The sequence below is a fragment of the Callospermophilus lateralis genome, chromosome 4, assembly GCF_048772815.1.
Source record: "Callospermophilus lateralis isolate mCalLat2 chromosome 4, mCalLat2.hap1, whole genome shotgun sequence".
Classification (NCBI taxonomy): Eukaryota; Metazoa; Chordata; class Mammalia; order Rodentia; family Sciuridae; genus Callospermophilus; species Callospermophilus lateralis.
This window is the reverse complement of record NC_135308.1, coordinates 160539683-160565488: the sequence shown is the minus strand read 5'-3', so window position 1 is coordinate 160565488 and position 25806 is coordinate 160539683. Positions and strand designations below refer to the sequence as shown.

At 48.6% G+C, this 25806-nt stretch overlaps 2 protein-coding genes across 2 annotated transcripts in view; both read right to left on the bottom strand.

The window, feature by feature from the left end:
• Srebf2 (sterol regulatory element binding transcription factor 2) overlaps positions 1-3694 on the bottom strand; it is a 57958-nt gene extending 54264 nt beyond the window's left edge. Inside the window, exon 1 of the mRNA XM_076855244.2 lies at positions 3366-3694. Coding sequence (XP_076711359.1) covers positions 3366-3453 — 88 coding nt within the window. The 5' untranslated portion in view covers positions 3454-3694. The remainder of the gene's footprint in view (positions 1-3365) is intronic.
• A 3383-nt stretch (positions 3695-7077) lies between these two features.
• Positions 7078-25039, bottom strand: Ccdc134 (coiled-coil domain containing 134). Its single transcript, XM_076853339.2, has 7 exons — positions 24925-25039; positions 23284-23402; positions 22265-22386; positions 21815-21899; positions 20049-20230; positions 19686-19757; positions 7078-9777 (listed from the first exon to the last, which is right to left on the bottom strand). The coding sequence occupies exons 2-7, from the start codon at positions 23384-23386 to the stop codon at positions 9652-9654; spliced, it is 690 nt and encodes a 229-aa protein (XP_076709454.1). The 5' UTR covers positions 23387-23402; positions 24925-25039; the 3' UTR covers positions 7078-9651.
• Between the last annotated feature and the right edge of the window lie 767 nt (positions 25040-25806).

Genomic DNA, 25806 nt, shown 5'->3' with positions numbered 1-25806 from the left:
GGTGTACTTAGAAACCACTTAAGAAATACTGAATGAGTGAATGGATGTAGCCACTTTGGGCCCATAGCCCAAAAGGACACCAATGAATTAGAGCAGGCGGGAGGATTTCTACCAGTCTGCCCACCCCTCCTGGAGGCAAGCAGGAGCCATCCAGGTTGCAAAGACCCCTTATCCCCATCATACACACAGAAAAGAAGTAATGTACTTCAATAATCTCTCCCCTTCCTTATCTGACTGGCTCCTAAAGCACCTGGGCTGGCCAACCCTGACCTAATCAAACCCCAAAGATTAGGGATGGGATATAGCTCAGTAGTAAAATGCTTGCTTCACATGCATGAAGCCCTGGGTTCAATCTCCAGTTCCAAAAAGAAAAGGAGAAAAAACAAAACAAAAACCCCAACCAACTCCAAAGACTATGTTCTAGTACAATTCAGTATTCTGCCCAGGCCAAGGTCATTCATTCAGGTATTCTACAAATATCTGGTGGACACGCTCGCTATTCTGGTACAAAGAATTCAAGGTGAATGACAGGAAGGTCCTTGCCCTCACTGCACTAACATTCTGGAGAGGGAACATATGGGTGAATATCAAGGGATACTTCTATCTGCAGAACTCTGGCCTTCAGCCTGCCCAACCCTTCTTGTCCTCCAAGGCCCGGGTCAAAGACTACCTCCTTGGTATTGTACTCTGGTAAACCAGCTTTGAAGGTTTGGATGTAGAATGTCCCCCATGTGTTCATGTGTTGAAGACTAGGTCCCTGGTGCAGCAATGAGGTTTTAACCTTATCAATGAATTAATTCATTGAAACTTGCATAGCTGAATGGACTATTGGGAGGTAGTAGAAACTGTAGGAGGTAGGATCTAGTTGAAGGGAGTGGGTCCTTTGGGGACTCTTAGGGACTCTATTTTTGTCTTTAGCACCTTTATCTTTTTTTAAATTTTTATTAGTTATTGATGGACCTGTATTTATTTATTTATTTGTTTATATGTGGTGCTGAGAATTGAACTCAGGGCCTCACACATGCTAGGCAAGAACTCTACCACTGAGCCACAACTCCAACCCAATACCTTTATTTTATTATTGATGAACCTGTATTTATTTGTTTGTTTGTTTGTTTATATGTGGTGCTGAGGATCGAGCCCAGCACCTCCCACGGGCTAGGCCAGTGCTCTAGCGCTGAGCTACAAACCCAGACCTCCAACACCTTTCTAACAGCTTTCACACCCTCCCTGCCATGATGTTCTGCCTTACCACAGGCCCAGAATCCAATGGAGTTAAGTGACCATAGACTGAAACCATGAGCCAAAATCTTTACTTCTCTAAATTGATTTTTTCAGTTATTTTGTCACAGCAACAGAAAGCTGACAAACACAACAGCCTTTACCAAGTTCCCTCACCAATGACTTTCACTTACTGTCCTGTGCAGTATGTATAAGCTGTTCCACATTCAGCACTATGGTTTGTTTCTCATCGCAAAGTCCATTCAACCATAAAAATCAATCTTTCCTGTCTTTCATTGTTCCCTACAGCACAGACACCCCAGCCAGCACTTAAATACCTGCTGACCAAATGAAGAAGGGGAACATTTGCCAAACTTGGTATGGGGGCCTGTGAAGTCACTGAACATCTGTAGTAGTTTCTAGAGTACTTATTTTATTCAGTCATCTACGGGGATAAAGTTAATATCAACCACTACGTAATTTAATAAATTACAAATTCAAACAAATAAAGATCAATTAAAGAATAGAAGTGCAAAATGAATTTCTGTTTGTGCCCTTGCTAGAAGGCAGCTTTGGGCATACTTCTGTGTAACACTCGGTGAGTCAATGAACAGAAGGAGAAGACTAATAATGGTCAACTCTATCTGACAGTTGTTATGAGGATTGAGAATATTAGTGTGTATAAGTGCTTAACACAACACCTGGCACATGAGTGCTCAAAACATGTTAGCTACCCTTATGATATTCCCAAAACTCTTCCAAACCTGATCTCCCATTAAGGAGCACTTAGTGGAAGGGTCTGTGGTTCAAAGTGGGGCTTTCATTAAAGGTCTTGCTATAATGCCTGGGTGACCAAAACAAAGTAAGGACAAACCAAGAGAGAAAATGTTACAAAAGCAAAATGGGAAAATGGCAATCATATTTTTCAAATAGCTGCTACTACTTATCTCTTCCTCCAGAAGAGAATATTTTGCAGTTTCTTCATCTGCAAAATGGGACTGCAGCCATAATACCTGCCTACTACAAGGCTGTAGTGAAATCCTACATGTAAAAGTATTTAGTAAACTTAAAAGCAACAATGTTCCTGAGTTATTGCTTAAAGAGCAAGGGTTCTGAACTAAGGTGAGTGATCTCAGACAACATCTCCTGTAAAAGAGGCAATAAATCTTCTTCACAAGATTGCTGTGAGCATTAAGTAACATAACGCAAAATATTTGGGGCCTAGAACATGGGAAGAGCTCCATTCTTGAAAGTCAATAAGATTAGTAGCCTATGCTTTGAATTCCAAATCCCCAAAGGTAGAATGTCAAGAAACCAACAGCTCAGGAACTGGGAGAACTGGATTCTGTAACTAGCAGGGTGACCTTGGGCAAGTCGTGGACCCTCTCCAAACATCGGTTCCCATGGTCGAAAAATGAGAACATTGCAAGAGCGGCTTCCTGGGCTCCTACCAGCTCTTCCACTCCGCTGTTAAAGCCGACAGAACCACGGCCACCCTCTCCCAGCTTGTACCCGAGAGGTCACAACTCAGAATTCCTGCTGCTTAACTCCCTTTGCAGCGCAACAGCACGAGCGCCCGGGTCTCCCTCCCTGGAGAGAGGCGTCCACGCTCCGCCGCCACTGCTCGCTTCATCAGCAACTTGCTTCTGCAGCTGATGCCCAAAGTTTCCCGGAGCGCCCGACGACCCAGCCGTCTGTCAATTCCCAGAAAACCAGGAGTTTAGAACGCCAACTTTAGGGGCGCAGTCCGAGGAACCCGTAGCCCCTCCTGTGCTCGGGCTGGGAGTGACAGGTGCGAGCGGAGCCGAGGAGAGCCAGACGACCCACAGCGCGTGTGGGCGCGAGAGGAAGGCGGTGGCCCCACGCTCTCCTCAGATGCCGCTCCCCGAGACGCCCCCGTCCCCACGCTCCTCGATCCGCTTCGGGCCCAGCTCTCGGGATTCCACCACCTCCCGGAACCGAGCGCCCGACCCCGGGGCTCACACCCGTCGTGCCGGAAGGGTTGGGGACCGCTGGGGCCACCGGGCACGTAGGGTTCTTCCCGCGCGAGCCGGGGCTGTGGGGTGGGCGCACGCGCACCCGCGCGCCGCCGTAACCCCTTCCTCCCCGCGCGATCCCCCTACTCCCCCCACCCACCCACTCACCGTCGATGTCCCCCAGGGTCAGCTCGTCGCCCAGCTCCGTGAGGGTCTCCATGGTCTCCAGGCCGCCCAGCTCGCCACTCTCGTCCATCGCCCGGCTTGGCGCAGAGGCCCCCCTGCCGTCCCGCTCAGGGAGACACGGGGGCGGTGCTGCCGCCACCGCCCATGACACCCGACAGCCCCCGCCCGGTACCGCCTCACCGGCCCGTGCCAGCCGCCGCCATGTTTGTGCTGCGCCCCGGCACCGCGCGGAAGGGGCGGGGCGGGAACCCCCCCGCCCCTGCCCGCGCCCTCGTGGCTCCGCCCCCGGGCCGCGCGCCCCCTTGTTTGTTGTCAATGGGGCCAGGCTCCTCTTAGCCAACGGGCGCGCGAAGCGGCGCGTGGGGTGATGGCGCGTCATCGATCAGCAGCTCAGATTAGCATAGGTAGGCTCCGCCCCTCGCGGCCTTAGAGCCAATAAAGAGAGTAGCCGCCGGGTCCTCCGCCCAACCTCCTTCCCCTTGCTTAAAGGAGCCTCTTCCTTTCCTTCCGGATCTGTTCTTCTAGCAGGTGCGTCTACCCGCCTGGGATTAAAGGGTTAACGTTCACAGGTCCAGTCGCGACCGCCGGCCGCCACAAGCGCAGGCTGTGAGCACATTACGTCATCTTCCCAGCTGCCTCTCCTCTACCCACGCCCTGCCCTGTCCTGCCCTGCCCAGTCCGCCTGGGAGAGCCTGCGGAATGAAACTTAGCCCCCAACGCTGGGGGACAGAGAGTCAAGATCTTCCAAGTCATGCTTTTCCCACCCCTCTTTAAAAGGCAGAAATGCTGGCTTAGCAGGGCCGCAGACTGTCCAAGAGCAGTTAACACTACAATTTGGGCGCCTCTGCGCCTGCTGTGACCTCGAGCTGGTGCTACTGGTCCTTAATCCCAGGTACCTTAACACTGAAGGCCTTTAAACAATGTCAGTACCCAGTGCCCCACCAGCCTCCACGGATTCCCACTCCTGCAGGCACCTCGCTGTCCCATCTTGCAGCTGGTCACATGTACACAAAGGTGCAAACTTCCAAGAATTCATCCTAAGGAATAAAAGTGTCCAAAGGATGCTGAAATAAATGTGTATGTTCCGAGAGGTTCACCACGAGCTTCTCTATAACTGGAAAATATTATGAAACCCAGTAAGACATTGGATAAATCACAGTATCATGGTGTTACAAAAATCAATGTGTATTTATTGAAAAGAAAAGGCTTTCATAATCTACTGAAGGGAAAGTAAGAGGCAGCTGCTGCTTAGGGGTCAGGACTTAGGAGCACCAGGCTGTGAAGTCAGATGCGTGGATCTGCTAATTCACTGCCTGAACTTTAACTGGTTAAATAATTGTCTAAGCCTCAGTTTTGTCATCTCTAAAATGGGGCTAAAATAGTACTTATAATTGTGAAAATAATTTGCACATTCTTTTGACAACATTTATTGATTATCTCTGGCAGGCAAATAGTTCCTGCTAAGAGCTTCCAGTCTAGTGAAGAGAGAAAAAGAAAAGGCAGTAAACAATAATAGATGATGGTAGTACAAATGATGAAGGAAAAGTGATGGGACATAACTTTCGATGTCAAGAAGACTGGCTGGTGGTGTGGCTGAGTGGTAGAGCATTTGCCTAGCCTGCATGAGGCCCCAAGTTCCATCCTTAACACTGGAAAGAAAAATACACACTAAAATTCTTAAGTGGTATTTAAGACAAAACTTAAAATTGAGAGGCCAGCTCTGCCTCTGGTATACCCAGGGGGAACAGATGACATGGACAAACACTTGAGGCTGGAGGAGCTGCTGCCAGTCAGCACACGTGGTAAGTCCTGGCATATAGCAAGCTCTCATACAAGGTAGCAATTGTAATTGAAAAAATAAGGCCAACAGCTGGCTGAGTGGGGGGATCTAGGGTGAGTCTTACTTTCTTCCTGGTATTTTTTGTATTGTCTAAATTACTTTTTATGATGAACATGCATAATTATTGAGAAATAAGTAGTGTCTTATTTGGGGGGTAAATAAAACAAGAATGCTCTCTTTTATTGTTTACACACAGAAATAGAAAGCTGACCCAAACCCAGCTGCCCTGCTCTGGATCTGGCATTGAGCTGGATGATGCCATCTTCAGTAGTACTTCTCAGTGGTGCTGCTGGGGCTCCTCACAGGGATGGTTTTTGGTTTCTGCAGTTCTGGGGATTGAGCCCAGCAGTGCTCTACCACTGAGCTATATCCCCAGATCTTTTTATTTTTAATTTTGAGACAGGGTCTCATTAAATTGCCCAGGCTGACCTCCAGCTTGTGATCATCCTGCCTCAGCCTCTGGGATTACAGGCATGTGCCACTGTAGCTGGCAAACTGATGGTTGCTGTCTGCTAAACTGACATGGTAAAGACCCTCATAAAATATGCTTTGTTCTAGTGTCCTCTGCCTCAGCACCTCAGTAATTCCCCAAGGGCTGCCTTAAGCAACAGGTCAGGAAGGTGGGCAAAGCACTGTCACTCTGTAGCTCTCCCAGTGGGACCTGCCCAGAGGGTCTGGTGCTTGACCAAGTCTGAGGAAACCCAAATAAACCCTCCAGTACAAGTGGTCAAAGAAGACTGGCTGCACTAGAACCAGATCCCAGCAAAAATCCTGCCGTGCTCCCCTGACCCTGCTCTGGCTGGGAGGTCAGAGGCTGGCTCTGAGGGGTGAAGCAGCTTTTGACAAGTTACTCTTCAGGAACTGTGTTCTTCATCTAAAAACAGAGGGGCTGGACTAGGTGACCACTATGTTGAGATATTTATCCTGGATAGGCACCTGCCACAGGTCACGGTAGGGAACCAGGCATATTCCTTGCCATTTACTCTCTCTTGATGCCTGCCCTTTCAGGCGTTTGCTCCTAGTACCTGTTCTCTGCTCCCTCTTCCTCCAGTCTCTTCAGAATTAGTTCAAATATCACTTTTTCCATGAGGCCTTCCAGCAGGATCAACCAAGAATTTGACATAGAGGTGGGTTTAGAAGGTGGGAAACAAGTTTGGTTTAGGACAAACTGAAACATAAGCAATGAGGATTATCAGATGGTGACAGAGAAGGTGCCATCAACTTTGAGGTCTTAGAGGGTGTGTTTGCCCAAGAAGCAGAGAGCGCTAAACCAAAAAATCCTTCATTTAAAGGATCAAGTGAAGAAAGAGGAGCCAGGAAGAGATAGTGCAGGCTCAGACCAAGGGCAAAGCACAGGACAAGCAGCCCAGGAGGATCACCTCAAGAAATGGCAGCCATCCACAGTCTTCCTCTGAGGGCAATGACTGGGGAAGGCCGAGGATGATGGGGGCAGGGAGAGAGGCTGTATACCAGGGAGGTTCTGCTCCCCATGGGGAGATCTGGTGATGCCTGGAGACATTTTCAGTTTCCTAACTGAGGGACTGCCGCTGGTACGTGGTAGGCAGAGGTCAGGGATGGATGCTGCTAAATAACCCACACTCAGGACAGCACTCCCCCCACACACACAACCAAGAATCACCTGGCGCCAAATTTTAATAGTGCCACTGCTGAGAAACCCTGCCTTGAAAGATGTTAGGGGGCTCTCAGCCTCTCCAGGGGTGCCACAAACAGGGCATGGAAGCTCAGCAGACTACACCATATCACTGTTGCCACCATTGGGCACTCCTGGCACTGGTCACTGGACTGGCTAGCAACAGTTCCCCCTGCACTACACCCCCCCCCCCCCCACACACACACACTGATGTCCCTGGTACCTGCAGCCACCAGTAGGAATCCCACACCAGCTGGGTGCATCCAGTTGGTGCAAGTCCAGGTAAGTGAATCCCAGCTCCTGGGAAAGGCTGGATAAAAAAGTGCTCTGGGACTTTACAGCTGGGGGGAGTCTGTCTGCCTGCATAAGTCCCAGAAAGTTGAGTTCCCAGAACAAGTGGCCACAACAGTCAACAATGGCACAAAAAGCTGAGAGAAGGGGCAAATAGGAGTGGAGATATATATATATATATATATAATATTTTTTTCTTTTTTTTGGAAGGCAGATGGGACACACCTTGGGCCCATTTGAGGTAAAAGATGGGATTCCCCAAGAGGAGAAGAGGTGAAGAGGGAAGAGTCCAGAGTCCAAGAGGAAGGAGATGCCAGATGGGGCAGATGTGAAGAGAGATAAAATTAGGCCCCTTCCTTATGCCCTCCATGGAGTAAGTGCTCAGCAAATCAATGTGATAAAGAACCATCAGAGAAGGGCACATGTCACTAAGAAGTCAGTTAAATTTCCAACCACCTTCTGCTTTTTCTACAGCTTATCCTCCCAAACCCTGGAGCATTCTGAGATAGGGGACCCAAGGACCTGAGAGAAGGGCCTGGTTCTGATGACAATGGTTGGCAAGGGTCAGAGCCCAAGGCTAGTTCCAAGGTGCTCAGGCCTTCCCAGCATACTGGGTTGCCTCATCACTCTGCAGTTGCTAAGTTCTGCTTCAAATTATAAAAAGTCCTGCTGATAACAGAGACCCTAGAAGTCACTTGGTAGGACCCCCAGCCAAAGCTGGAACTACCTTTGCACTGTCCTGAGGTAGGACCACCCCTATGGACCTGAAAAAGCTAGGTCCATAGCCAGGCAGGTCTGATTCCCAGAAAAGTCTTCCTCCAGTTAAGGGAGGAAACCCCTTCCATGCAAATCAGCAACCACTGCCTCTCAGCAAGAAGACAGGAAGAACCTGGGGCTGCACCAGGACAGGGTGAACAGCTGATCATGGGGTCCCACACTTTCTCTAGTCCTCTAGTTCACAAACTCCAGCAATCACCATCTGCTGTAATCCTCAAAGATAGCTGGGGGCAGGGGGGCAGAGCTGGGGATGGAGCACCCAGGTTCTGATGTCAAGCCAGTGATGGGGAGCAGGTAGCTAGTAGGAAAGTTCAGATGGAAAGACTTCTCCATCATACCTCCAGCTCCTGCTACTTCTTATCCTCTTCTTTTCTGATTGATTACAGGATACTGTGGGCCCACCCTTGGGACCTACTTAAGGTTTAGCTTCCCTTTACTGCCCTGTCCAGGAGGGAGTCCTGCCTCAAGGAAGCAGGTCAGGGCAGGACAGAGGGTTCTGATATCAACATACTCACTTTGCCATTGAAGCACAGGGAAGGGAAAGAGTAGGCCAGGATCAGTAAGTCTGATGGCTGATTCAAGTTTTGCTTGGATGCTATCAGTGATATGGCCAGATGTGGGGGGCTTTGATGATGTTGTGTGTCTCTGCCCCAGTAAGAGGCAGACCCCAGCTCAGCCAGGTCAAAGAGGCAGAGGTAGAATTCCCCTCCCTCTTGTGCTTGGGAGGGGCAGGAGTGGAGTAAAGGGCAGCCATCTCCACCGGGGGCCAGAGAAAGCAGGAGGGTCATTCTGGGCCTAACTCCCTCTGCAGCTCCTCTGCCCTATGGCCAAGGGAACTTGCTTGCACACCTCCTGAGATGGAGAGTTTGCACTCCGACCAAACTGGATCACTGCAAAGCAGCCTCCTGCTGGTGCCCTACAGCCCCCACCCACAGGCTGCAGGTCCTCCAGCATGGCCAGAGACAGCACATGGATTATTCCCAGCGTCCGCTCAATGACCGTCCCCAGGTTATCTGAATACAGAGATTATATTGCTCCCAGGTCTCCTTGGATCAAATACTCTCTCTCTTCCAGTTCCCCTTCTGACAATGAACTCTCATCAAGGGCAGTGCTGAGAATGGCACAGGAAGCCTGAGTCAAGCCTCTGATTCTTTGCTCCATCAGGCCTGAGACTCTTCTTGATGAGGTGGGAACATCCTCTAAGCTGGCCTCGACATCCCTGAGGGCCCCTGATTCCTCACAGTCCCCTCACCAGCCTCAGTGGGTCCAGTGAATTTTCTGGCTTTTATTGTGTCTCTGGAGAGGAGCTGGGACCTGGGCTGGGACACAATGGGACAAGAAATAGGCATCACACCTTTTCCAGTGATTCAGAGCCTGGTTTTGATGCTTCCCTGCAGACTGCAGCAGCCAGCCAGCCAGGACCTTCACCTACCAAGAGTCCAGCCAGGAGGCCCTCCTGCCTCCCCGGCAGTCTCCACAGTGTTCTCTAAAGGCCTCCTGGACACCCTCTCTAGAGGTCCTGGGAGAAAATTCAGCCCCCTGATGTATAGTCCCTTCAGCTCCTGAGGACCCAGCAAACGTGTGTCGCCATCTGGAAGGGGCTGGTGCTCACCACCATGGTGGAGGCTGCCATGCCACAGCCAAGTAGCTGCCTCCCCGTCCTCTTGAGAGGCTCCTGCTGGCCCCTTGATCCCTGCACTGCTCCAGGGTTACAACTCAGACTGGGATCGGGAGATCCTTGGGCCTTTTCGGATCTCTTTCCGCTTCTCTTCTTTCTTCCTTCGTTTCTCTTCTTCCCTCAGGGCCTTCTGGAAAGGGTCGGTGCTGGGAATAAACTGAGAAGAGCAGAGTGGTCTGATTTAGTCAGCCAGCAGCAAAGAGCCCTCTAGGCCACAGGGTATGGAGACAGAAAGGTTGCCTCGTCACAGTCCTGACCTCGTTAAAATGGGCTTGGGCAACTGCTGATCAGTTCTTGAAAAATAAGCAGGAGATTTCCAAGCAAACAGGGAAGGTAAGGGCATTCCTGGCAGGGGGGCAGATGCTGAGGTGTGAACTGAGAATAAACAGGCTCCTCCAAGGAGAGGGGCAGAGTGGCCTGGAGTCCCCCATCACACCCTCCAGGAGGAGGGGAGGAGGCCAGCAAATCCTAGACAAGGGGCACTGCTGCCTGTGGGCAAGGAGCAGTCCCTGTAGAGGGTACAAGGGAGCAGAGGGGAGCAAGGCTAAACTGGCAAGTGGGAGAAGAGAGGGAGCACAGGGCAAGCAGGGTTGGGGCATCTTCAACTACAATCCCAAGCAGGCCATCGGCTCCTCCCTGCACGCTCCAGAAGTCTCCCCAAAACAGCTTCTGCTAGTCTATTTGGTCAATTATCCCTCAAATCATGTCTAATTGCTGCCCGATACCCCCAGAGTGCCTGTTTCCCAGCTTGACAAGGCTGCATTTTCCCAAAGCCCCATCCTCTTCAAGCATCCCTGTCCTGAAGGACAGTGGTGCCCATGCTTCCTCCAGGGAGCAGGGCAGAATGAGGAACCCCAGCTTCCCTAGACTCACTCCCCCACTGAGTCTGTCCCAAGGCCTGGCTCATTTTAACCCCAAAGTCTTTCTCAAATATATTTACTTCTCTACTACTGCCTCCCACACCACCACCCCACCTTTCTCCTGGACAACTCCAGAACCTCTCGGAATCTGCCCACTTCCACTTTGGTCCCTCTCAAGCTATGCTTACTACAGCTAAATTTTTCCAAAATGTGGATCTTACCTCATCACTCTCCTGCTTACCACCCCTGCATGACTCAGCATGACTCTCAGGACAAAGATCCCGGGAACCACTCACCCACCTCTCCGTCCTACAGTGCACCCATCTTGCCATTCCAAGGCCTTGGCACACGCTGTGGCTGAGGTCCAGGACGCTGGCTCTTCCTAGCCCCCATCTGATTTACCATATTGGCTCCAGCTTGGCCATCGCGGCCCTTAGAACCTCCTCTGGGCTGCCTCCTAGGGCACACTCTATCACTCTGTACTGATTCCTTCCTTATTTTCCCCCCGATTCCTTTTTAGCACTTCTACCTTATGAGCACTCGTGTGGTGCTGTCACCTGCCAGGCAGCGTATTTCACCAGGTCATGAGGATGGTCTCAGGAGCGGCTCATCACTATGCCCTGAGCCCCCCAGCACAGTGTCTGCCTGCTTCTAAGTAGCATTCCATGTGTCTTCCAAGTGAATGGATGAATCAGAATGACATACAAAAATATCCCAAACTCAGGCTATAAAATATGCCCCTTTTATATGTTCTTAGGGCAAATTTGACAAACGTTTGTTCAAGGCAGACATTGAAAACAAACTAAGAGCTCCATCTTGTGGAGCAATCTATCTACCAAGTTAGATTGAGCAGTGCCTTTGGAAGATGGGGAAATCATAAGTGTGGCCCAGAGAGGGTAAGTGATATGCTGAAGTCACACAGCAAGTGGGAGGCCTAACTAGGATTAATCTACCAGGTCTCCCATGCACTTTCTGTGTGACCTGAACTTATCACTTGTGCACCACTGATAGGCCAGGTACTGTGATGGATGCTGTAATCCCAGTGACTTGAGAGGCTGAGGTGGAAGGATCACAAATTCAAGATCAGCCTCAGCAACTTAGTGACACCCTGCCTCAAAATAAAAAATAAAGCGGGGCTGGGGCTGGGGCTCAGCGGTAGAGTGCTAACCTCAAATGTGCAGGACCCTGGGTTCGATCCTCAGCACCACATAAAAATGGATGAATGAAATGAGGGTATTATGTCCAACTACAACTAAAAAATAAATATTAAAAAATAAAAATAAAAGATGTGGCTAGGTGGTAAAGTGCCCCTGGGTAAAGAAACAAACCCACCCCTGATGGCCTCTAGCTGTGAGTCCTAAATCCAGTATTGATTCCACCGTCCTCCTCTCCCTTGATCTGCAGCAGCAGCTGGCAAGCTGACTGCTCCTTCTGGGGTTCTGTGGGTCCTCTGCATTCCCCAGCCTCCCATGGCAGCTCCGTCCAGTCCAGAGAGGCTTCTCCTTCTGGCCCCCAGGTGAGCACTCCTGTCCCAGGGTTTTCAGTGCCTCCTACATAGGCATGCTCTCATTTGTAGCTCCAGCTTTGTCTCCTCCCCGAGTCTACAGCCCCATATCCAGTTGCCTCCTCTGTGTCTTTTCAGATGTTCCCCAGGTGCAGAAACACAGTTCCCTCCCCAGTCACCGGAGAAAACCCAGCCCCCTTCTTCCAAATGCTCAGCTCGTGGCCTTCCAGCTTCCAGTCTCTCTTAGTGCTTCTTCCACGCTCTCACCCTCTGTTTCCTCTGCAAATCCTATGGGCTCTATTTCCAGGAGAGACCCTGAGCCTGACCATTGCTCACTGGCTCCACTGTTGCTCCCTGGTTCTAGCCACCTCAGCTGTCTTCAGCTCCCCAAGGGACGAACACAGAAGCCTCCTCCCTCCATGGTCCTAAGACCACTCTCTACCCAGAAGCCATGTTGACACTTTTTTTTTTTTTAAGTTATAGGTGAACACAATATCTTTATTTTATTTTTATGTGTGCTGAGGACTGAACCCAGTGCCTTAGGCGTGCTAAGCGAGCACTCTACCTCTGAGCCACCACCCCAGCCCCATGTTGACACTTTTTTTTAAAATAATATTTTTATTTTATTTTATTTTATTGCGGTGTAGATGGACACAACACAATGCCTTTATTTTTATGTGGTGCTGAGGATCAAACCCGGGTCCCGCCTGCGCTAGGCTAACGCTCTACCGCTAAGCCATAATCCCAGCCCCCATGTTGACACTTAAAGTGGCACATCAGTGCCCATCAGCCTGGCCTCCATATCTCTCAGGACAAATGCCAAAGCCCCTGGTGAGACCTCTGAAGGTCTTGAGATCTGTCCTACAACACTGTCCACCTCCCACCCCCAAAGATGCTCCCAGCACAGCCTGTGCACTTAGTGCCCCTTCAGCCTGCAAAGGTCTCTGCCAGAGACTCCTACACTACCTTCAGATCCTGCAGCAGAACCGTGTTCACTCCATGGGAAACAGCAACCGTTTCCCCACCTGATGCTGCTCCACAGCCTTTGTCACAACTTACCATATATATATATTTTTTTGGCCATCCATCTCCTCCAACAAAAATGCCACTTCTGGGAGAGCAGGGTTCATCTGTCTCCCCACTGGCTTAGAGTCAACAAATGTCCAATAAATTAAATGAACATGTTATGCATCTAGGCCTCTGTACAAGCACATGCTTCCACCAGGAAGGGCCCCTGCCACTGGTCCACATAGCAACTCCTACTTCCCCCATAGCCTGTACCACCTCCCGCCAGTACTGGGGCAGACTCCCTCCTCATTACACTTCCCTCCACCACTGATACAGGGATCATTCTGGACTGGGACTGTTATTTCCTTGCTGCCATCTCCAGCATACTGTGAGCATCAGAAGAGCAGGGACAGGTCCAGCCCCCAGGATAGAGACAGTGACTAACCTGGTTCTAGTGATGATGCATAAGATGAAAAAGAAAACTCTCAGAACACCCCCCTCCAAGCCAGGCATGGTGGCACACACCTGTAATCCCAGCAATTCTGGAGGCTGAGGCAGGAGGACTGTAAGTTTTAGGCCAGCCTCAGCAACTTAGCAAGGCCCTAAGCAACCTGTCTCAAAAAATAAAATGGGTTAGGGATGTGGCTCAGTGGTTAAGCACCCCTGGGTTCAATCCCTCACACACACACACACACACACACACACACACACACACAAGAACACTTAGCACAAAGGACACGTATGAGGAATAAGAGAAGATAAGCAAACCCATGACTGCTGCAGATGGACATGTCCATCAAAAAGGGGGCAGGCTGGGGGTGCAGCTCAGTAGTAGAGCTCTTGCCTAGTATGCACGGCCCTGGGTTTGATCCACAGGACAGCAAACAAACAAACAAAAAGGTAAATCTCAGGACTATCCCCAGAAAATGAAGAATAGAAATATATACTGCTGCTATGGTTATGTCCAGGAGCTCATTATGCAGATACAAGTCCAAACCTAACCTGGCATTCATTCTCTCTATGGCCCATGTGCTCACCTTCCTCCATTAGAGAGGGGAATCTACTGCTGGGTGAGAAAAGCCCACTTCACAGCAATAAAGCATCTCCATAGGTATAAACCACCATGGCTGTGTACTCCAAGAGTATCTGGTCCTCACTGTTCTTTTTTTTTTTTTTTTTTTAAAGAGAGAGTGAGAGAGAGAGAGAGAGAGAGAGAGAGAGAATTTTAATATTTATTTTTTAGTTTTTGGCGGACACAACATCTTTGTTTGTATGTGGTGCTGAGGATCGAACCCGGGCCGCACGCATGCAAGGCGAGCGCGCTACCACTTGAGCCACATCCCCAGCCCCCTCACTGTTCTTGACCAGGGTTGATTATCAGAGTTATGACTGCAGAAAGCAGCTTTGAGGAATATGTCATCTTGGTTTTACCTGAAGGCATGATATTTACTTCTGCAAGGGAAAAACCATATCCCCCACTCTGCTGCAGAAAGCAAAGCTAATGGCTCAAGAAGGCCTTTGATTCAGAGGTTCCTTTAAATATTCTAGGCCTGGTCCACTGTAGCTCAGCTAAGTTAAAAGCTAAGGTGTAGTACAGAAGCAAATTAACATTTCAGGACTGACTGCTATTCTTCAAAATGTCTGTTTCCAGTTGGGCATGGTAGCTCATGCCTCTAATACCAGCAACTTGGGAGGTTGAGGCAGGAGGATCACAAGCCAGCCTCAATAACTCAGCAAGACCCTCAGCAACTTAGGGAGACCCTGTCTCAAAATCAAAAAATAAAAAGGACTAGAGATATAGCAAAAATAAAAGGAACTGAGGTACCCCTGGGTTCAATCCCAGTTCCAAAAATAATAAATAAATAAATAAATAAATATCCTGCTTCAAGGTAGACCCTTGACTATCATCTGGGAACATAAATTTTATATATATATACACACACATATATATCTTAGTTGTTGATAGAGCTTTATTTTATTAATTTATTTATATGTGGTACTGAGGATTGAAGCCAGTGCCTCTCACATGCTAGGCAAGCGCTCTACCACTGAGCCAGAACCCCAATCATAAATATTTCAAGAAGGTTCCCACCATCCTAACCAATAAGAGTAGTTTACTAGCCAGATGTGGTGGTGTATACCTGTAATCCCAGCAACTCAGGAGGCTGAGGCAGGAAGATTGCAAGTTCAAAGCCAACCTCAGCAACTTAGCAGGCCCCTAAGTAACTTAGCGAGACCCTGTCTCAAAATAAAATATAAAAAAAGTGCTGGGGATGTGACTCCATGGTTAAGCATCCCCTGGGTTCAATCCCTGATACCAAAAACAAAAAGAGTAGTTCACTGTGCCTAAACTGTTTGTGCAAACAGTATGGTTTATGCTGATCACTTGCTTTCCTTCAGGGCTGGAATTTTTGCACAAGTTAGGCAAAGGATAACCATGTAAGTGGTTCCCAATAAAACCTGGGCACTATGTCTTTACGAGCTTTGCTGGTAGACAGTATTTTACATGTGTTGTCACAACTTGTGCTGGGGAAATTGAGCACATCACATGGGACTACTGGTAGAGGACTGTGTAAGCTGGGTTACTTGAACTCTGCCCCATGTGCCTTTTCTCTTTGTTGATTGTTCTTTCTCTGGAGTAAATCACAGCCATGAGTATGACTATTTGCTGAATGCTGTGTACCTTCCAATGATCTGAATTAAAAGTTGTCACCCTTGCCTGAGACAACACTCCGAGCAACTGGGCATGGTATGTTCTTAGTGACTTTCCTCAGTGTCTGATCTGCTACTCAGAAGACTCCACAGAGACTGGCAGATCAAAGACGCCCACTCCTCTATGGGGCCACAAACTGTGGAAACACTTGGTGGTTGCTAACTAGCCCATTTGGGTCACTTTTCTGGATGACCACGGTAAAGCCCATTCTCTGATAAAGCTAACTAGAATCAAACTGCTAATCAAATTTACACTGCCATTGTCCCTAAATGCATCACTGTCCTTGACATAGCAGCACACCCACTACCATAAACAAGCACAAAGCATAAGGTGCTGTAGTTTAGATTTGACTACCTATCTAAATCTTGGGTTGGAATAGTCTGGCCCGAGGCCACTGGGATTATAACCACTTGGATTACGTGCTTAACTCTTCTGTAGTGGCCAATGTGAGCACAGATGGAAGTCATAAAAGGTCTCTATAAATTTGTTAAAATTCCCTTATCCCACTCATACCTGATCCTTCTGAAAGAAAAGGTCTAGGTGAGAGGAAGGGATGATCAGAGAAAAGTAAAATTATAAGTACTGGATGGGACACATGGATTTCATAGCAATAAGTCAAGCAACTAAGGAGGGAATGCTTTGGACTCTGTTGAGTGCAAGGAACAATTTATGCTGTCTTTGTCCCTTAGATCCAGCACTACCATCTGGCAAAACAATCCTAGGTTCTGCCTGAGCTCAGTGGCAGCTGCCACTTACAGTTTAACCATCTGTTGGGTGTGTCTTTTCCATCCACATGATGAGAAACTCACATGGACAAAGTCAGTACTGAACTATTCTACTGTGCTTGACACCATTGAAGGTAGCCTCTGAAAGTGACCCTGTGCAGACACACAGGACAATACAATCTTGTTTCAACAGTACAGATACAATAGTATCTGCTTCTCCTAATATCTGAGCAGCCTTGGATTATACCATATAGGGCAACTGAGGCTAACACTGCAGTGACACTGCCCTCAGGCTCAGGTGAATTGGGTACTGGTGACTCAGAGTGCAAGGTGAGAGAATGGGCCACAGAATGTCTCTTTGTAGGGTACAAGAGCTGTTTTAGTCCCATCAATTGCCTTCTGTAATTGCTAATAACATTCATGGCCAGGTGTGGTGGCACATGCCTATAATCCCAGTTACATTCAAGGCCAGCCTGGGCAATTTAGTGAGACCCTGTCTCAAAACAAAAACAAAAAATTAATATAGGGATTGGGGATGAAGTTCAGTGGTAAAGCACCCCTGAATTCAATCCCTAGTACAGAAAACAACAACAACACCCATGAAAATCGGCAGGTAAGTCTAAACTCTTTTTTTTAAAATATTTTTTTAGACGTTGATGGACTTTTATTTTATTCATTTATTTATATGCAGTGCTGAGAATAAAACCCAGTGTCTCACACACACTGGGCAAGCGGTCTACCACTGAGCCACAGCACCTAAACTCTCTTAAGTGAATAGTAATGGATAATAGACTGGTCTTAGCTGGGGGCGGTAGCATACACCTGTAATCACACAGCTCGGGAGGCTGAAGCAGAAGGATCATGAGTTCAAAGCCAGCTTCAGCAATTTAGTAAGGACCTAAGCAACTCAGTGATACTTTCTCTAAATAAAATATATAAAGGGCTGGAGATGTCTCTAATGCACTGAGTTCAATCCCCAGTATTTAAAAAAAAAAAAAAAAGATTGGTCTTAGATTATATCCCGACTGTTCAAAATAAGACCTACTAGTCCCCTCAGGATTTAATCACAGTTGATTGAGTCAGGGATCCTGGAGAACATGGTTGAGGTCAACAGAGCAGGTTGGCTTCACTTCCTATTTAAAACACATCTGAAGCCAGGATAGTGGCAAATGCCTATAATCCCAGAGACTCAGAAGGCTGAAGCAGGAGGATTTCAAGTTCAAGGCCAACCTCAGAAATTTATCAAAACCCCGTCTCAAAATAAAACTTTAAATATATAATTTTTTTTTTTTTTTTAAAGAGAGAGAGAATGTTTTTTAAATATTTTTTAGTTTTCGGTGGACACAACATCCCTGTTTGTATGTGGTGCTGAAGATCAATCCCGGGCCACACACATGCCAGGCGAGCGTGCCACCGCTTGAGCCACATCCCCAGCCCTTAAATATATAATATAAAAAGAGCTATGGGGCTGGGGATGTGGCTCAAGCGGTAGCACGCTCGCCTGGCATGCGTGCGGCCCGGGTTCGATCCTCAGCACCACATACAAACAAAGATGTTGTGTCCGCCGATAACTAAAAAATAAATATTAAAAAGTCTCTCTGTCTTTCTCTCTCATCCCTCTCTTAAAAAAAAAAAAAAAAAAAAGCTACGGATGTAGTTCAGTGATAAAAGTACCCCCTGGGTTCAATCCCTAGTACTAATAAATAAATAAATAAATACTAAAAAAGGACGGAAGATGTAGCTTAGTAGTAAAGCATCCTTGGGTTCAATCCCCAGTATAAAAAAACAAAACAAAACAAAAATAAAAATCTTACAATCAACCAATCAAACAAAAATCACATCTGATAGATATTTTTTGGGGGGAGGGGTTGCCAGGGATTGAACTCAAAGGCGCTCAACCACTAAGCCATATCCCCAACCCAATTTCATATTTTAGAGATAGTGTCTCACTGAGTTGCTTAGTGCCTCGCCATTGCTGATGCTGGCTTTGAACTCACAATCCTCCTATCTCAGCCCCCAGAGCCGCTGGGATTACAGGTGTGCACCACTGCACCCAACTCTGACAGACATCTTAAAAAATGAAGTATGAGACAAATTGAATAGATTTGATCATGGCCTCTTGGTCAGATTAATAAGACTGAATAGTACATTTATGTAAATATTTGAGTTAAACCAAGATATATAGGGCTTGGGGAGACTACTGGGTGAGGCAATTCACCATGTCCCTGAGCACCCCTGCATGTTCTTGCTGGTACACCAAGAATGCAAAATTCTGGCCGCTACCGGGCCACTTTTCCCAACTGCATTTCAACAGAGCAATCCTGAAGGATAAGGTAATATCTCCCCTAAAACAAAGAACAAATTTGCTTTCATTCACCATACAAGTGGTCAATTTCCTAAGCTCAGTGGTCCTCAGCTATAATGCAAACCTACTGCATGCACAGCATTTACCTGGCCCCTCATGTCCACCCCATGGGACTTGGGGCACAAGGGGAACCAAGATGTCCAAGCCAAGTCTGCCTACTGCTGCTTTTGCTATAATAAAGTCTAGGTCTCTGATCTATTAATGTCCATGCAACAGTAGCTGGCAAGCTTGTTAGCCTGTGAGCAGGGTAAAATCCTAGACCCCTCACAGACCACACTCTTCCCTACACCATGGGCCAACCTGGAATTTGATGAGTCCAGTCTTCTAGCCACCTATGAAGCCCTTCCTTCATGGCCCTCCAGGCCCTGCCCCTTCTCTGGTCTCCTCCTCCAACTATGGTATATATGATATATATGGAATATATTGATATCCCAACTATGGTATATATGTTGTTATCCTAAACTGTAGCTTCCAGTACTCAGAGCTCACCTCACCCCCTGAGGGAAAAAATCACTTGTAGGAGTGCAGGATAGAAGCTGAGATGGAGGCTCAAGGGCTGGGAAGAACACGGCCTGACCCACCTGGCTGCCCTGACACTGACCTACCATGGGAGCCTCCTGTGCATTGAGATGGGTGTGTTCCCAGCTTTAGGACTGCATCCCAGAGCTAGTGTGCACACTTTGTGAATAGACAGGGAAGGTAAGGCTGAGAGAGGAGCGGTAACTTGCCCAAAGGCTCCAGTGAATACAGTTTCTGGACCTGGACCCAGGTATGTTTGGCTCCAAGTCCAAAGCCTTCATGCTCCACCCCAGGACCCACCCCCCTGAGGGCCCAGCCTCCCACAATGGACAAAGGCAAAGAAGACATGGCCATAGGCCCTCGCAGCTCACCTCTGGGTGGTCTATTTTAAATGGGTTCTGGAAGTCGGAGTCTTTCTCGCTGATCCCCAACTCCTGGGCCATCTGCAGATGAGAAAAAGGCAGTCATCCTCTGACTTCTGCCTCTTCCTCACCAAAGAGCAACTCCTGCCATGCAGGGATCCAGGGCCCAGGTCTGGGCAGATGTGGGCCAAGTGACAACCCCTAGGAACCCAAGTCAGCACAGAAATGGGGCTTCCATGGCCCAAGGTACCGAGGCTCATCACAGAAAATACAGCCAAGCACTGACACTCAGGTTCAATTACAGGCTAATACAAGGCTCCTGGCCTATCACCAGACAGAAGATTCCCAGACCTCCTCCACCCCGATCCTTACCAAGCTAAGGATGGGTGAGTGGGTCCCCTGGTCAAAAACACCTGTCTGGTTGCAGAAGCTGATGCCCCAGCGGATGAGGAGGTTCCAGTTGGAGTTGTGGTCAAAGTAGTGGTGCACGATCCTCGGGAAGCGTAGTACCACATCACCGAAGAAGGCCGTGTTCTCTACCACATGGGAGAAGGCTGGCGAGAAGACCTTAGTGAGTGAACAGTGTAGGGCCTCTTATTCCCTCCTGGCTGACCCCAGGGCTTGGCATCCATGAAACCCACAAATCAGAGAAGGTAATGACACCCACTGGCGATAGGCTGTCCATCACATGTGCAATGTGTGTGGTAGGGTCCTTATGTCCCCCAGGTCACTGAATTCCTGTAACCACCATTAGAGGGATACGTGGCTGCTGTTCCCATTTTACAGTTGGGGAACTCAGTTTCAACAAATAATGAGTGGCAAATCTGGTTACAAAGCCAGGTCTGTCTGTCCAAAGGCACATCTTGATGTTTAGAAGTCTCATTTACTGTGGGGAACTCAAAAGTGGGTACTGCTGTGTATACAAAGGCTAATGCATCACATGAGGCTTTCCTGGGAAGAGTCCCCCAACATATCACATGACTAGAGCAGGGCCCTGATATTTACACAACTACAGTGTTTTTGGTGGGTCAGTTCCATTAGGATGGCCAGGGAAAAGGTCAGGGTTGTAGGGTTTCAGGATTTCTTAAATGTTCTTTCTATTTTATTTTATTTTAAATGTTTCTTATTTTGAAATTGTTCTATCTTATATAATATAAAATTCTTTATCCATTACACAAATAGCCAAACCAGGAAATTAACAGCAACACAAAATTAACCATCCTACTTATTTTCACATTAATGTCCTTCCTCTGATCAATAGGTCAGTTTAGACTAAGGTTAGTGAGTCCACCATAGTGGCAAGTCCCCAAACCCAGGTGAATAGAGGCAGAGAGGACACATTCAGAGCCAGTCAGCCCTCCCCAGCACAGGCCAGGCACCCAGGGGAGGTAAACAGCTCCAAAGATATGCCAGGTTGGGTCTGAGACATATGGGCAGAGATCATTGGGCTTCAGAATTATCTTGAACCTCAGGGATCTCAGGATCCAGCTTGGTATAGGGGGAAAAAGGCAAATCACTTATCCTTTCCCATCTAGAAAATGGAGGAAATTGTGCTTGCCTCATAGTCGAGATTGGGGTGATGTCTGTATAGTGTCCACCACTCAATATCAAGGGCTGCTTCAATCCTCTTTCAGACAGTATAATCAACCAGGGGTGTTTTACTTTTGAGCTACATTCCCAGCCCTTTTTATTTTTTAGTTTGAGACAGGGTCTTACTAAGTTGCTCAGGGCCTCACTAAATTATTGAGACTGGCTTTGAACTTGTGAACCTCCTGCCTCAGTCTCCAGAGCCGCTGATATTACAGGTATGTGTCATGTGCCTGGCTTTTTTCTCCTTTATATTGGTACAAATCTCACCTTCCTTCCCAGAAGAGTCAGGAAGGTAAGCAACTGATCCTGTCCTAACCCCTGGAGTGGCAGTGGGCAGAGAGTCCTCCCTGGTTCCCCTGCACCAAGCATATGACAGCATGAAAAAATACATCTTTGTCAGCCCAGAACTGCTCAGATTAGGCACTCATCCACACAAGGGGGCCACTGAGAAGGTACTCCAGGGAGAAAAAAAAGAATGACCAGAACAGAGAGCATCTACAGAAGACCAAAGAAGTGGAGAGGGAAGTAGAGGGCCAGGGAGACCATACCGTCCTTCAGCTTCTCATCCTGGGGGAAGGGCCCATCTGGGAGCACGTTGGCAGCAATGAGCACTGTCCGGGAGTCCTCCAGCACCTGAGGGAACCCCACCTGGGCTGAGTGACCTTTTTTTTTTTTTAAATATTTACTTATTTATGTATCTTTAGTTTTAGGTGGATATATTAGTTTGTTTTTATGTGGTGCCAAGGATCGAACCCAGTGCCTCATGCATGCTAAGCGAGCACTCTACCACTGAGCCACCACCCCAGCCCCCTGTGTTGTGACTTTGCAGAGCCCTTCACAACCTGGGTCCAGCCCCATTTATTTGAACCCCACTTTGTCTCCTATGTGCATGCAGCTTCTGCCTCACTGAACACCATCCCCTTAGGGAACTGCTACTCATCTATCAGTGTCCAGATCAAAGTCTTGACCTGCCATGAGCTGCCCCTGCCCACACAAACCTTAAAGAGCCCCTTGAGCATAACATCAAGGATCTTGTACTGCTGGTAGACATCATTCAACTGTGCCAAGTTCTTCAGTGCTAATAGCTGCTCCCGCCGTTTCACCTCAAACATCTTCTTGTCTGGACAGCACTAAGTTAAAGGACTAATACCAACAGCCCTGCCTAAACAGCTATCCTGAACCAGATGGCCCATTCCTGACCAGCAAGTATCTGTAAGGGGCATGAATGCCTATGGCTGGGACTCCCCAAGGGAAGGAGCAAACCGTCTGAGAAGCACACATACCCCATGATGTATCCTTGATCCAGTTCTCTGAGGACTCCACATTCAACAGCCTGAATTCAACCCTCCAGGACCTGGATCCTGTCCTCCCTTCCCTGTGGTTTTCTTGCCAACTCGCATAATCATTCATTATTCCTGCACCTCCATTATTCTGCTCATGCTGTAACTTCTGCCTAGGATTCCCCCATCCCCTTCTCTATAGAAGTTTCTATTTTTTCAAGACCCAGCTTAGAATCCACAGCACAATGTTTCCCAATCCCTCTTGCGTCTACCAGAGCACTGATCACAGCATACAATAACCATCTGTTTAGATACTCCCCCTATGCCTGTGGATGCCTCAAAACCAGGGACTGATCCTGACTTATCTTTGTGTTCCCTAGGCCTGGCCCAGAAAAGGTGGTTTAGTACACTAGAGTCAAGATGAGCTAGTAATCCAGAGTTCCTGAGTTGTCCACCTAGGGTCTTGCCTACAAGGTACTAGATACAGAAGCAGTCAAAGCCTTTGCGGCTGTGAGATGTACCTGCCTTCTTCATTTAACATAAGGAGAAATGGGCTCAGAAGAGAATCAACTTGCTCAAGGTCTGGCTAGAGCACCTTACCTTTTCTTCCCTGTTCCCACCAGCTGGGTCTGCTCATCTCAGGAATCCCCCAAGGAACTGTGGGTATAGAGAAGCTTCATATATTGACCACTCAGAGATAGGTCATTAACCCTATCCTGAACTCCAACAAAAGATACAAATCTCCAGGCTTGGGTCCATTGAGGTCCTCAGGGTACCTGTGGCCCCCACTCCAGACAGCAGCAGGACAAAGAAGAAGGCCAAGAACTGAAGAAAGTCCATCTTCAAGACCCTGGAGCTAGAGGAGTAACCCAAAGAGAGGGAGTGAGACCCAGAGGTTGGCATTAAATAAAATACAGAGTACAGTGAATAGAAACTTCCCCTGATGTGGCACAGCCTCTAAATACCAAGAATCAGCTTTAGGAAGCCCTGAAGCCCAGGCAGTGAGAGGGGTTATGAAACAAACTTTTGTCTGAGAAAAGAAGAAAGAAGAGAAACCAGACACAGTTGCACACAGCTGGAATCCCAGCTCCTCAGGGGTGTGGGGTGGAGGGTGCTGAGGTAGGAGGATTGCAACTTTGAGCATAGTCTGGGCAACCCAGAGACCATCTCAAAGTAAAACTAAAAGGGCTGAAGATCTAGCTCAGTGGAAGAGTGCTTGCCTATCTTGGGTTCAACCCCCAGTACCACAGAAAAAAAGAAAAAGAAGGGGCACAGGGTGGGAAGGGAAGCAAGCCTGGGTTAAGAGCCTTGTGGGCTCCCGAAGAAGAAAGAGGAGTGTAATGACCAAAAGTCATTACCTGCAACACCTGTTACTATTCAGCACCATCCTGATTGAGTACCTACCAATCTAGGCATGGTTCTAGCGCGAGGAATATAATAAGTAAAACGAAAAAAAAAAAAAAAAAAAAAACTTGCACTCATAGTACTTATGTCCTAGTAGAAGCAACAAAAAATCAACAAACACATAAAATAAGCACAGAAGGATGACAGGAAGTAGGTCAGGTGAGACATTAAATAAATGGTCAGTGGAGGCCTGGCACTCAGATGACAGTTACTCCGTTTCACCAATGAGGAAACTAAGGCACAGAAAAGTGAAGTATCTGCTCAAAGTCACACAGCTCTTTCCAGGCTGAACCAAAAATATTTTTGACTTTCAGTTTAGTGTTCTGTCTCTTCTTTCTAAGGAGTATATAAGCTACCTCAGATCACAAATGGCCAATAACCACCAGGAAACCTGCCCCAGGGGAGATGCTCAGAGACACTAAGAGGCCTTCAGAGGTCATCAGGAAAACCCCTTCCCTCACGCAGAAGAGATAACTGAAGCCTAGAGAAAGAAACCAAGTTCATTTGGGCCCGTCCACTGTCCACCAGCACCAGACCCAAGGGAACCAGAACCAGGCTACAGCAAACCTTGGGGGAACAAGGAGGGTATCAGAGAACCGACAATGCCTGAAGCAGGGGAGAAGAGAAAAAGGAAAGCAGAAAACGCAGATTGCGGGGGGCAGAACCTGCTTTCTCTACTGTTATTCCCAGTTTTTCCGCCACTCAGTCCTGTTGCCTTCCTGCGCGCCCCAGGAACTCCTCACGGATTGGAGTGAGACTCCCAGTGGTGGCGGGCGCTGAGCCGGCTTCCCCGGGGTGGCAGGCCCAGGCTGCTGTCCCGAGCCTTGTGGGCTCCCGAAGAAGAAAGCGAGTCTTCCCAAGGAGAGCCGCCAGGTCTCGAGATTCCCTCTCCACCCTTGCAGCCAGTGCGGGGTTCTGGGGACCAGCACGGCCCTCCCCAAGAACCTGCCTCCCGGCGCCCCCGCCCCACCTACCAGGCAGAAGTGGCGCTGCGGAACCCTGTGGACCCACAGCCCCTGGACGTGAAGCTCGGCTCGAGTGTCTACTAGGCTACACAGCACAGACACCCAACTCCGGAGAACCCGGCAAGCGGAGTGTAGGCACCAAGGAACACAGTCCCGCCCGCCGCGCTGCTCCCGGCCAATGAGTGCGGGCCGCGACTGCCGCGCTCCCGTGACCTCACTTCCGTCCCCGCCCCCGCTTTACCCGGGCGAAGGTGCCGGGACGTGTCGGCTGGAGGGGGTCCTGCCTTACCCGCGTCCCGCCCCTGCTTCACTGCATCTCGGACGGGTACCCTGGGCGCTCTCGATTAAGGCTGTTAGTTGGAGGAAGTTAAGCTGCAGGTGGGGTCTGTGCCCAATTTAAAGCGCGTGTCAGCAAACTGGTGCCTAACACCTGAGAGCCGGGAGACTTATGCGGGTTTCCCGAAACTGTTTCCTCATCTGTGACCTTATTTTTTTTTTAATATATTTTAGTTGTAGATGGACACAATACCTTTATTTTACTTACTTTTATGTGGTGCTGAGGAGCGAACCCAGCGCCTAGCACATGCTAGGTGAGCGCTCTACCGCTGAGCCACAATCCCAGACCCTGTGACCTTATTTTTAAACTGCCAGTCGCAAGATCAATTTAATGGTTTGTAATTAGCACTTTTTTTTTCTTCTTTTTCAAGCAACTAGCAGAACCTGCTCACCTCTCTAGTCCACCAACCTCTAAACCACGTTCTGCGTCGGTCCATTTAGGACGGAGTTAAGCCCGTTTTGTGTGTGATCCCTGCGCTGGGGCTGTCGCCTGGGGGAAGGGAACCGGAGACCCAGACTGGGCTGAGTTCAAAACAGAAGCAGGCAGAGTTAGGG